The sequence below is a fragment of the Epinephelus moara genome, chromosome 18 (assembly GCF_006386435.1).
Source record: "Epinephelus moara isolate mb chromosome 18, YSFRI_EMoa_1.0, whole genome shotgun sequence".
NCBI lineage: Eukaryota > Metazoa > Chordata > Actinopteri > Perciformes > Serranidae > Epinephelus > Epinephelus moara.
The window spans coordinates 3,169,797-3,182,296 of record NC_065523.1 but is presented as its reverse complement, the minus strand read 5'-3'; the positions used below and the strand labels follow the sequence as shown (position 1 = coordinate 3,182,296).

The 12,500-nt window shown below is 42.4% G+C and overlaps 1 protein-coding gene across 1 annotated transcript in view; it reads right to left on the bottom strand.

Annotated features, from left to right (window-relative positions):
* rab11fip4a (RAB11 family interacting protein 4 (class II) a) overlaps positions 1 to 12,500 on the bottom strand; it is a 113,800-nt gene that overhangs the window by 89,213 nt on the left and 12,087 nt on the right. Inside the window, exons 2-3 of the mRNA XM_050070247.1 lie at positions 1,446 to 1,533; positions 1,077 to 1,165 (exon numbers count right to left, since the gene is read on the bottom strand). Coding sequence (XP_049926204.1) covers positions 1,077 to 1,165; positions 1,446 to 1,533 — 177 coding nt within the window. The remainder of the gene's footprint in view (positions 1 to 1,076; positions 1,166 to 1,445; positions 1,534 to 12,500) is intronic.

Genomic DNA, 12,500 nt, shown 5'->3' with positions numbered 1-12,500 from the left:
TGTTGGCACAGCTCGTGGAGGAGAACAAAGGAGTTTTAAGATGGAAATTCGGTCCCGGGATCACGGCACAAGGGAAGAGGCAGACTTGGGAGACTTTACGCACAAGCGATGAGTGTGAGAAGCGCTGGTACGTGCTGCAATCCAAAGCGGGCGTTATTGCGTTACTACACTGGGTGGGAAAAGTAAGCTCATCCCTGATGAGGTCACCCACAAACATTATCCCTGCACTATCAAGCCGGTAGCGTCTTATTAAATCACTGTCGTTCAATATACGGAGAATATCTCTCCTTCCTCTCTGTCTTTCCGCCATCTTCTCTGTTTAAGACACTCTTAGGCTTCTTAAAAGTCCTCCTCCCTCCTCTTAACAGTTTTTCACCTTAGGAGCTCTCTTAAGGCCTAAGATGCTTTGTGAATAACTTTTATCTTATCAAGGGAAAATTCTAAGAAAAATCTTAGAATTCGAGGAATTCTAAGATTTTTCTTAGAATGACGTCACTAAGAGCTACTTTTAGTCTTAGGATTCTTTGTGAATATGGGCCCTGGCCTTTTGGGCTCAGTTCTTGGTCTGGACCACCAACTCAAATGGGTTTATTTGGATGTCATCTCTGAATAAATAAATCTTTTTGCATTGGACTTCTGATCAACCTCCTGGTTTTTCTTCAGAGTGCTCTGAACTTTCTTTGGTTTTATTGAAGGCAATATTTACTGAATATAGATCAACACCACAGACTATTTTTTGGGCGACAAATTAATCCACAATAGTACCAGCCTCTACAGAGGACATGGGGAGAAGCAATGCACAACCTAGGGTGCCTGGTCTATCATTCTGTGCACAATAATGACAAGGTATCAGAACTTCTTAATTGTCATCCCCCCACCTCCAACTACAAAGGTGACCAGTGGTCATGCTAAAATGTACTAAATCTGCACAAACATTAGAGATGATGTGATCTATTTTCAGTATAATGCCACCTTTAAGTTATAAAATAGGCTGAAAGCTTCACCATTACACCGGATTCACACCATACAGTTCTGCATCCAGCGTCAATATGGCTTTACAAAGCAAAAGACCATACCTGGTAAATGTAACCATTGTCAGTAACCGACGGCTGGTTGGAGGTAATAGTGCGAGGACCCACAGGTGTCTTCAGTATCTCTTCACAACCTGGCAGGGGAAGGGTAAAACAGAGAGAAAAAAAAAAAAAACAACTGAAGCACCGCATCTCATGTCTGTAATGTAAATATGAAGCAACAGCAGTTAGCATAGCTTAGTGGAAACAGGGGCAAACAGCTAGCCCGACTCTGTCTACAGGTAATATTTCACCTGCCAGCTCATCTAAATCTCACTGTCCATTCTCATAACAGCGCAGTTAAAATGCAGGATTCAGCAACCTCTCTGCTGTGCCTCCTTGGTACATAATTTACATCTCCAGTGCATTTCTTACCTTTAATGGCAAACACTCCATGGCAAAAGTCTTTGAAGTTGATCTTCCTATGAGTGTTAGGATCTAGGTACCTGATTAACTTCTTCACCTGCAAGAAACAGAAGTCAGTCAGGGATCTTAACAGTATGGACACAGTACTGCACCCTCTATCCTTAGACTCTCAGCAGGGACATTAGGCATCAGTTCAGCCGTGTGAGTAAAACCCTTTTAATTGACTGCTGTATATTAAAAAGTCCTATCAATCTGAAATGGGTTGTGCCACAGAAATGATGGGGATCTATGGACTTGCATGTAGCAATGCAAGCTGCATAACCTTGTTCTGCTAAATCACTGGATCTTGAATGAAATAAAGCACAGCGGTGAAGCCTTCTGATGGCAGCAGCCTTATGATCCTGCTCTGTATCAGTGGCATGGTTGGTAGCTTGGGCTGCAGCTCAGGATTTATCTTTCAGATGACTGGCATACCATCCATCCATCCATCCATCCATCCATCCATCCATCCATTTTCAACCGCTTATCCGAAGCCGGGTCGCAGGGGCAGCAGGCCAGGCAAGGTGTTCCAGACGTCCCTCTCCCCAGCAATGCTTTAAGGCTCCTCCTGGGGGTACCCAAGGCGTTCCCAGGCCAGACGAGATATGTAATCCCTCCAGCGTGTTCTAGGTCTGCCTTGGGGCCTCCTACTAGTGGGACATGCCACCAGCGAGCGTCTAGTGGCTGGGCCTTGAACTATGGGACCCGGTCGGGATCAGCCCGAATGAATAACATGGAGCCGTCACCCTGTGAGCTCACCACCTGCAGGGACTGGCATCAGGTGCATTGTGTGCCGGGCAGCAGGCAAGTATGGGCACCTGGGCGTGCTGACCCTTGGTGTCGCAGGTTAGCTCAATCTGTTGAAATGTAGGCTCCTTCCATGCTCCATCTTTGTCCTTGAAAACTAGGAACTTGAATTATTGTTTAATTTTTCTCGACACTTTCAAACCTTCAACAAAAGATACAGTCTGGTGTGAACAGCTGTGTGGCAGAGAATGATGGTGGTTCACAAGGGGAGCATGATGTTGAGGCTTCATTAGATGTCACACTGTCTGTTTTTTAGTAAAGTTTTGGTAGCAGCCTTGATGTAAAAAAACAATCCAAGACTCGGAAATTGTCAGACACCTCTCTGTCAATGCAAAATTTATGCTGACCTATGCTATTTCAGTTATTTAAAAATATCAGCTATACTTTGTGTGATTAATATTGAACAACAATGATAACATACAACTTCGAGACAGTCATGAGTACAAGGAAATCAACTCAACACTTTGAGAATCCCCCCCCTGCTGAGTCTGCTAACTGGCCAACGGAGGCTTTCAAATGTAAACAGCAGAAAAAACATCAAGGAAAAAATGGAACGGATGAGCTCCAGCTACAATCCCGACTACATGGACAAAGCATGACCATCTCTGCATCCATCTCATCATCGAAAGAGGTACCAAGGCGAATGTGAAGGGATCAAACACCAGCCATATAAATGTTCTCTGCCAAGCATCCAGCCAATGAACAAGTGCTGGATAATAAACTGGACAATCTCCATGCCCAAATCAATTTCCAGTTGGGGGTGCTGGTGGGACAGTCTGAATATCAACACTTTATCCGCAAGAGTATTATTTTTAAGTTGCCAGCCACCGCCAGCATTTTTGATGATGTTCACTAATCTTTCAAGACCCACATAATAATTTGTTCTATGAATATGTAAACAGTATATGTACATGAAACTAAAAAAGAGACCTTCTGTTTTTAAACACAAAAAACTTTTATTCTATCTTATTCCATTCCTTTTTTTTTATCAACACTTGAATTTGTGCATTTTCATTGAAAAATAATGTTTTTTTTTTTTTCAAAATTCTGAGAAAAATGCATTTTTGTCAAAGACAGTCATTTCAAGTATAAAATCAATTTCAGATTTACATTTTTTTTGTATTTTCCTCATTTCCTTGCATCAGTTTTAAATGTATAAATGAAAATAATAATAATAATAGTAATGAAAATAATATTCTCTTTGAGGTATAGTGGAACACGATCAGTGATCATTCAGTGTTCTGTTGTCTCCCTCTCCTCTGTGGTCGTCTTGTCTGTGTGTCACTGTCGCCATCATGGAGATCCAGTTTCTTTCCATCAAACTCATTTTCTTATTCGCCAAAATCAGATTCAGAATGTTGATCAAAACAGGAATTGTTGGAGTCTGAGTCCATCAACATCTCCACGGCTTGCACAACCGTAAACTTTTCACTCGGTGCCAGCATTTTCGTACAGTTTACAAGCGGCTACATTTCTGTAATCATCTTCCTCTGGTTTCCAGTGGATCTTCTTCTTTGTTTGTTTTTTGACTTGGCCATGCTGCTCTAGTTCATGAGATGTGTAACAGCGCCCCCTATCTTATAACAGTGAAAACATGAATTGCCGGAAAATCTCGTCAATGGCAGGGAAAGAGTCAAACTGCTATCCCGATGATCTGAAGTTATTGTCAATGAAATGCAGACCGCACTTTCTACCAAGTGAATTAACTTTGGTCATCATCACGGTGGTCTACATTCCACCACAAACAAATACAGAGGCTGCCCTGTAAGATCTCTGCAAAGAGCTGAACCACTCAGAGACTTTTAATCCTGGTGCTGTGCTCATTATTGCTGGAGACTTTAATCACACTAACCTTAAGAAGGTTTTGCCTGACTTCCATCAACATATTGACTGCATCAAAGGGGGAATACAGTCACTGGATCACTATTATACAGAGTTCAGAAAACAGCTACAGAGTAGAACCCCTTTCCCGGCAAGAGTGACCATGTAGCCATCCTATAAAGATTTAAGTATGTAAACAAACTGGTGCATCCCTCCAGTGACGTGACAGGTCTGGAAATGGTTAAGCCAATCAGAGGCCGCCCTGCAGTTTATGCAACATGATGCAGTCTGGAGAAAGTTCCAGACTGCATCTCTGTAGTGATGAAGTGCTTTGAACAGCTGGTTAAGGATTACATCTGCTCCTCACTAAACAGCACACTGGACCCACTACAGTTTGCCTACCGTTTCAACTGATCTACAGAAGACGCCATAGCACACATCCTTCTCACCACCCTATCTCACCTGGAAAACAAAGGAAGCTATGTGAGATTGCTTTTCACTGACTATAGTTCAGTGTTTGATATCATAGTTCCTTCCAGGCTGGTCACAAAGTTCAAGGAGCTGGGATTAAACACCTCACTGTGCATGTGGATCCATGACTTCCTGTAAGGCACGCCCCAAGGTGGTGAGTGGGCTGACACACCTCTTCCATCCTCATCCTTAACACAGGAGCACCCTAGGGCTGTGTTTTGAGTCCCCTGCTTTACTCCCTGTACACATACGACTTTGTAGGCAGTACACATACGACCTTGGGGCGGCTGTGGCTCAGAGGTAGAGCGGGTCGTCCACCACTCAAAAGATCAGCGGTTCAATCCCCGGCTCCTCCAGTCTGCATGTCGAGGTATCCTTGAGCAAGATACTGAACCCCAAATTGCTCCTGATGATGCTTCCATCGGTGTGAGTGTGTTAAAACTGAGTAGCAGTAGCAGGTGGCACCTTGTGTGGTAGCCTCGGCCACCAGTGTATGAATGTGTGTGTGAATGGGTGAATGTGACTGGTAGTGTAAAAAGCGCTTTGAGTGGTCAGATGACTAGAAAGGTGCTATACAAATGCAGGTCCATTTGTAGCCACTTCAGACTCCAACATCATCACCAAGTTTGCTGACAACACAGCTGTGATGGGCCTGATCACAGATAACGATGAAAAGGCCTACCTGGGGCGTCGGTGTCTTAGTGGATAGAGCAGGCGTCCCATGTACAAGGCTGGGCCCGGGCAGACCATTAGATTCCAACCCACGGCATTCATGTCATTCCCCCTCTCTCTCCCCACTTCACGCTCAGCTTTCCTATCGATTAAAGGCAAAAATGCCCATAAAAATATCTAAAAAAAAAAGAAGAAAAGGCCTACCTGAAAGAAGCAGAGAACCAGACACGCTGGTGTCAGGACAACAACAACAACAACCTACACCTGAATGTCAGCAAAACTAAGGAGATGATATTGGACTTTGGGAAGAAGCAGTAAAGGAACCAAGCCCGGTTCTAGGCAGGCACATATGAGGGGACAGTCATAAATGTGAAGGGGGCATCATGCTCCAGCACATTTTTGCCATAGGTAGAGCTGACAAATAAAGGTCACTCACTCACTCACTCACTCACTCGCAGGATGTGGGGATGCTGTGTGAGTGCCCTATAGCACCCTATAACAAGCTCACCGCTTGTTTTGTTGTTGATAACAGTGTTTTCTACATGGAATTGGGTTGTTGTTAGCTGTGTGTCCAACCCCCAACCTAAAGAAATGGATTGCACTTTGTCAGGCCTCTACCCTAAGACCTGTCCAACTTGGGTGTCCCACCTGAAGACTAAGCTCCTTCTGGTATAGCTCTTAGGGTCACTGAGGCACACAAACCCCCTGACTACAATAAGGTGGCAATCCCTCAGGGAGAAAAACTGAAAAATAAAATAAACAAAAAATAAAATAAAAATTAAGAAAAAATAAAAGAAAAATATCCTTCATCCAGGCACAACCAACATCTTAACATTTATCTTAATGGATGGCCATTAGGCATCTAGGCATATGAAATAAATTTGAACCTAATAATTACAATAACCTCACTATAGCCAGTATTTACCAAAGCTAGTCTTATAAAAAAAAACGTATCAAACTAACAGAACTAACAAACACAACAGATATAGGCTAGAGCAGAACATTTTAGTATGTGACATGATGCAGCAGGCAGCACTCATCTCTCGCTGTGCTAGTGTGATTGAAGAAACGTTCGCACTGACAGGCTCACTCTCTATGCTCACTCTTTGTTGTTAACTATATATTAAGTAGGCTATCTCACGACACGAGACGCTACGACGAGTTTAACGGAGCTTCACTTCACTGCTGCATTCTGCCTCACTGAGACTGAGAAACCTGACGCCGATGCATCTTGGCTCATTTGCATACTAAACAGTGATTAGGTGTTTACTGGGGGGAGGGTCTCTGCCGACTGCAGACAGTAACGTTAGATCACACACAGCCGGAACACAGCACGGAGTGGAGTGGAGACAAATGAGAAAACTTTTCAGTTTTGTGCCTTTTTCGGCGGATTTGATTTGAGGGGGCAAGACATTTGTTTAAGGGGGCATTGCCCCCTCTTGCCCCTGCGTAGAACCGGCCTCGAAAGGAACTACACTCCCCTTAATATCAATGGGTCCTCGGTGGAGAGGTTGGATAACTTCAAATACCTTGGTGTCCACATAACTGAGAGCCTATCCTGGACACTACATACTGATTCAGTGGTGAGAACAGCAAGGCAGAGACTGTTTCACCTGTGACGCCTGAGAGAATTAAAGGTATCCCCTAAAATGCTGAGAAATTTCTACTCCTGCACCAACAAGACTGTCCTGATGGGAAACAGCACCAAACAGGACCGCAAGGCCCTGCAAAGAGTAGTTAATTCTGCTCATTCTGCTGAACACACTATAGGCACTGCTCTACCCTGCATAAAAGATGTTTACACTAGACATTGCAAAAATAAGGCTAGGAGAATCATTAAAGATCCCAGCTATCCGGATAACTGCCTTTTCACCCTGTTCAGGTAGAGGGTACCGCATACACCAGACCAGCACTGAAATGCTCAGGAGGAGCTTCTACCCTCAGGCCACAAGTATACTGAATGATGACCTTGCCTTATCCTAAACATTGACATTTAATTATTATTACTACTACTACTATTACTACTATCCTAAGGACAGAGGGATGTCGTATGCTGTAAAGCCCTGTGAGGCAAATTGTGATTTGTGATATTGGGCTTTATAAATAAAATTGATTGATTGATTGATTGATTGATTGATTGATTGATTGATTGATTGATTGACTATTACAATTATTTTATGATTTCATGTGACACATAAATTGAACTGATTGTTTGATGATCAGTGTTGGGAACTGTTAGTAACTGCACTATAAAAGTAACTAATTACCTGGAAAAGTAACTTTAGCGTTACTTTTTTATAAAATGCTCAAATATGTCAAATTGCTTGGACACCCCCCCTTAATGGAACATGTGTTCATTTTGCCAAATGTGTACATGTATGCAATTTGTTACTAGGACAACTTTAAAGGACAACTTCGGTATTTTTCAACCTGGGCCCTATTTCCCCATGTGTATGTGTGCGTATGATTCATGGGTACAACTCGTTCTAAAATTGGTTCAGTATTGAGGGAGGCGGATGCAACCGGAGCCGCAAAACGAGCTAAAACGGTAACGGGGGCAAATACGTCCCGTATAAGTTTGTGCATTAAAAGTGCTTTTTTTCGCCACTGACCGGTTCAGATCGCCAGTGCTATGAGTGCTATGAGTGGAGTCTGCTGTCAGTCAGTGTTGGAGCAGAGAGGGGGAGGGCTGCCTCACTGGGTACTGTAAGTGAGTATGTGTGTATGAAGTGTGTGTGTTATGCTAGAAGAGTCAGAGGACGGAGTGTTTTACGTGCTACCCCCTGGAGTGTTACCAGAGTTTTTGGAGTGCTCAAATAAACAGGCCTTTTTCCCGAACGCAAGAACAGGATGTCGCGCAACACCCCGTACAGCTTTCATAGGCTGCCTTTTTCGGACGGCAAGATGCTGAAGTTGTGGCTAGTTGTGCTACAAATGGATGCTAACACTCCTGTCCAGACACTGCGCCTTGCAGACCATCGGGTCTGCAGTGCTCACTTCTCCCAAGATGACTACTGCCAGCCGAAGAAGAGAAGACATCCAATCCCGAAACTTCTCTTCCTCAAGAAAACGGCTGTCCCACGAGTAGAGAGAGCTACAGACACAGTGGAGCAAAGCTCGTGACATCACACAGCACAGAGATAAGGGAAAGGCTAAGTTAGTATGCTATTTACAGAGATAGCACTGGCGATGTGAACCGGTCAGTGGCGAAAAAACATACACTTCATACACACATACTCACTTACAGTACCCAGCGGGGCAGCCCTCCCCCTCTCTGCTCCAACACTGACTGACAGCTGACTCCACTCATAGCACTGGCGATCTGAACTGGTCAGTGGCGAAAAAAAGCACTTTTAATGCGCAAACTTATACAGGACGTATTTGCCCCCGTTACCGTTTTAGCTCGTTTCGCGGCTCCGGTTGCATCTGCCTCCCTCAATACTGAAACAATTTTAGAACAAGCTGTACCCATGAATCATACGCACACATACACATGGGGAAATAGGGCCCAGGTTGAAAAATACCGAAGTTGTCCTTTAATACTTACCTCTAAAGTTTACCTCGAATTATGGAAGCTAACATTGTTAGCGGCAATTTAGCAAGGCAAAGGAGGGTGCAGCGTTCAGTCAAGTTGACGTGTAGGTTAGCAGAGATTGTACTTGCAGAAGAGATTGTTTGGTACTTGTTTAAAAGATTGTTTTGTACTTCTAGAAGAAATTGTTTTGTATTGCAAAAAACTGTTTGGTGCTTGTAAAAAAGATTGTTTTGTACTTGTAGAATATAATTTTTTGTACTCGGAAAACATGCTGTGTTTATTTCTGAAGCATGATATATTAGAAATATGTTGTGTATTTGTTTGATAGGTACATTTTGTATTTGCAAAACAAAATACATTAGTTTGTGACTTAAACCACGTTTTATATTTGCAAACCACATCGTGTTTGTTAGTGAATCATAGGACATTTGTAAAACGTGTTTAATTTGTTTGCGAAGTTTAGACAGGATTTTAGCTCCATAATCAGAAACTGTCCTTATTGTCTGTGGTGCTGCATCTGAGTTCTGACCACACCCATGACAACAACATTTCAAGAAACAAAATCACGTTTCAGAAAACACAACATTTCAAAAAACAAAACATTTCATAAAAAAAACAACAACTAATAAACAAAAACAGTTCCCAAAACACTACAACATTACCGTGGTTCTAGAGGCTCAAAACACAGCAACATTTCAGATAACACAACATTTCACAAAACATTTCACAAAACATTTCTAAAAACACTACAACATCTCAAAAAACAAAGCAACATTCAGAAAACACATTTCACAAAACAACATTTTAGAAAACACATTTGGTGAGACTCAAACCTGAAAAGGTAGGTACTATAGGACAATGATTCCTTGTCACTGATTGGATGCACTCTCTGTCAGTCTGCAAAAAAACCTAAGTTTTCTTCTTTTGTTTGTTTTCTGGTGGATTGGATGCCTTGCAGCATATTGCTGCCTCTCACATTTCGGGATTAAATTATAAGATAAAATAAAACTTTATTTATTCCTGAACAGTGTTGCCGACTTGCCAACTTTCTCCCTAGATTTAGTAACTTTATTTATAAAAAGCAGCTAGCAACACATTTAGCGACTTACGCCAGGGCCACACTGGATGTGGAAGCGCTGCGAATAGCCTTGAAGCGCCTCGAAGCGAAGCCAGTTTCCTTTCGGCGCCCATGTTAACCGATTGTGTCATCGGCCCTGCAGCGATCGTTTTGGCGTCTGGTCTATTTTCTGCGCGAGCCGCAAGCGAATGTGTCAAGCCGAGCAGGAAGTCACACAAAGGAACAACAACAGCATCCGGTCAATTTTCAGAATAAAACAAATTTCAAAATAAAACACCCCGTTTGACAAATGCGATGTATTTATGTGTGTGTTTATATACATATTAGTCAGTGGTATCTAAACAGAGCGCGAGAGAGATGAACACACACACCCACACCCACAAACGCGCACACACACACACACAAGAAAGAGAGAAAGAGTGAGAGAGAGAGAGAGAGGCACAGAGTGGTCCGGCTATAGGGGGTGGGGGTTGGGGCACACACACGCAAACAGAGAGAGATACGATATGATGGAAAAACAGCCCCAAATGTGACGGAGACAACAGCTGAGAGCAGAAGCGCTTGTCGACCGGCGTGGAGAAATGCGCGTCTGATGTGAACGGGCTCGCGCGAGAATTTCGGTGCGCTGCGCTTCGCAGCACTTCGTTGGTACTGCGGCCCTAGCGTCATTCACAGGGTAAAGAAATGAATTCTAATATAGCCTACTGTACTGAATTTCATTCCCATGCATGCTGCACAAAATAATCACAGTCCATGGCTACTCTGCTGAGACTCTCTCTATCTCTCCTTTTCTCCTTTCCCACGTGCTGGGCTTGAGGCAGGCGCAGAACGAGCAGAATGAGGATGCCACTAGGCATCCTTAGTGACTGAGCTGTCGTTGAGAATTTTATGTAATCGATTTTACACTCTTAAAGTCCATTCTCATTGAAGGCGAATATCCGTGCGGATTATTCTTGCGGAAAAATATAAAAGTTGATTTCATGGGTTCTTTTGGAAGTTTGCACACCAGGGCAGAACTTTCATGCGGTGAAAAAAGTTTCCGCCCAGACTTTGACCCCCCATGGAATTCGCTGGCGGAACTACACAGCTGGGCCAATGAAATTGTTCGTTTATAGTCACGCAGACCCGCGAGAGTCCGAAATCCAGTCAGGCAGGACAGTACGGGAGAAAGGTTGATAAACCTCGTTTCACAGCACCCCGTCCTTTTTGATAACAGATGGGATGATTTTATGAACAATGAATTAAAGGACAACGTCTGGCAGTCCATTGTCCAGCTTGGTCGTCTGGCAGTCCATTGTCCAGCTTGGTGGCTGTGGTGAGAGTGGTAAGTGCTAAAGAAAGTTGATTTTGACACTTGTTAAACGTTAGCTTGCTAGCTTGCTAGCTTGCTGCTGCTGCTGCTGCTGCTACCCTCGTCCATGTTCACCCACACCCGTTCACACTGTGCGGAATTGGAACACAACAACGCGAAATTCCGGACCGTGTTCGTACCGCGCTTGTGTGTATGGTTTAAACACGGAAAAGTGCTGCACGAATATTCCGCAAATCCGTCCCGCATTTCCGCATCGCGGCAGTGAGAATGAACCTTTAGGTCGGTTCCTAAATTTACACAAGAACACAAACTAACAACCTGATTTAGGGGTAGAGGAGCAGAGACTCATTGTGTTCTGTGGGGTAAAATGACTGTTTCTGCCAATAGAGTATGGGGGCTTTAAGGAGAGCATAATGTAACTGCGTCGGTTTTCTGTTGTAAAGGGCTGTCTGACAGCAAGGTGATATTCTAAATATAATGTGTACTTCAAGTTATGTTGATTTTTTTTTAGGTGACCCTTTTTATGTGGCTAAAATACATTTTTCTGCTGCCCCCTTCTACATTCACCAGACTACTTTGACAGAAACACTAATTTTACCTAAATTTTACTAATTTTAGCTCTGATGTGCAAATCCTTTTTTAACTTCTATTCAATTGAATACAGTCCAAAGACAAGATATTCAATGTTCAAACTCATAAACACTATTTATTTTTATTAATATGCATTTATTCTGATTTTGATGACTGCAACATTTTCAAAAAAAGTTGGGACAGAGGCATGTTTACTATGGAAGCGAATCGTGACTAATATTTAAATTAAAATGCATTTGCAGAAATGCTTTTTCATTTTAAGAATATGGCTGCATTATTTGACTCATATATAAAATTATTCATCAATCATCCTATTTGCATTTTAATTTTCTTCTTCAAGACTGCTCATTCTTTTACTTAATTAAAATGAAAAAGAAAAGGTCATTTGAGATTTAATTTTCAAAATATGCCCCAGCAAATAGATACCAAAATTCAATTTGAAATGTAAAATTTGAAAATTAAAATGCATTTACAGGAATGCTTTTTCATTTTAAGAATGTGGCTGCATTATTTGACTCATAAATAAAATTAATCATCAATCATCCTATTTGCATTTTAATTTTCTTCTTCAAGACTGCTCATTCTTTTACTTAATTAAAATGAAAAAGAAAAGGTCATTTGAGATTTAATTTTCAAAATATGCCCCAGCAAATAGATACCAAAATTCAATTTGAAATGTAAAATTTGAAAATTAAAATGCATTTACAGGAATGCTTTTTCATTTTAAGAATGTGGCTG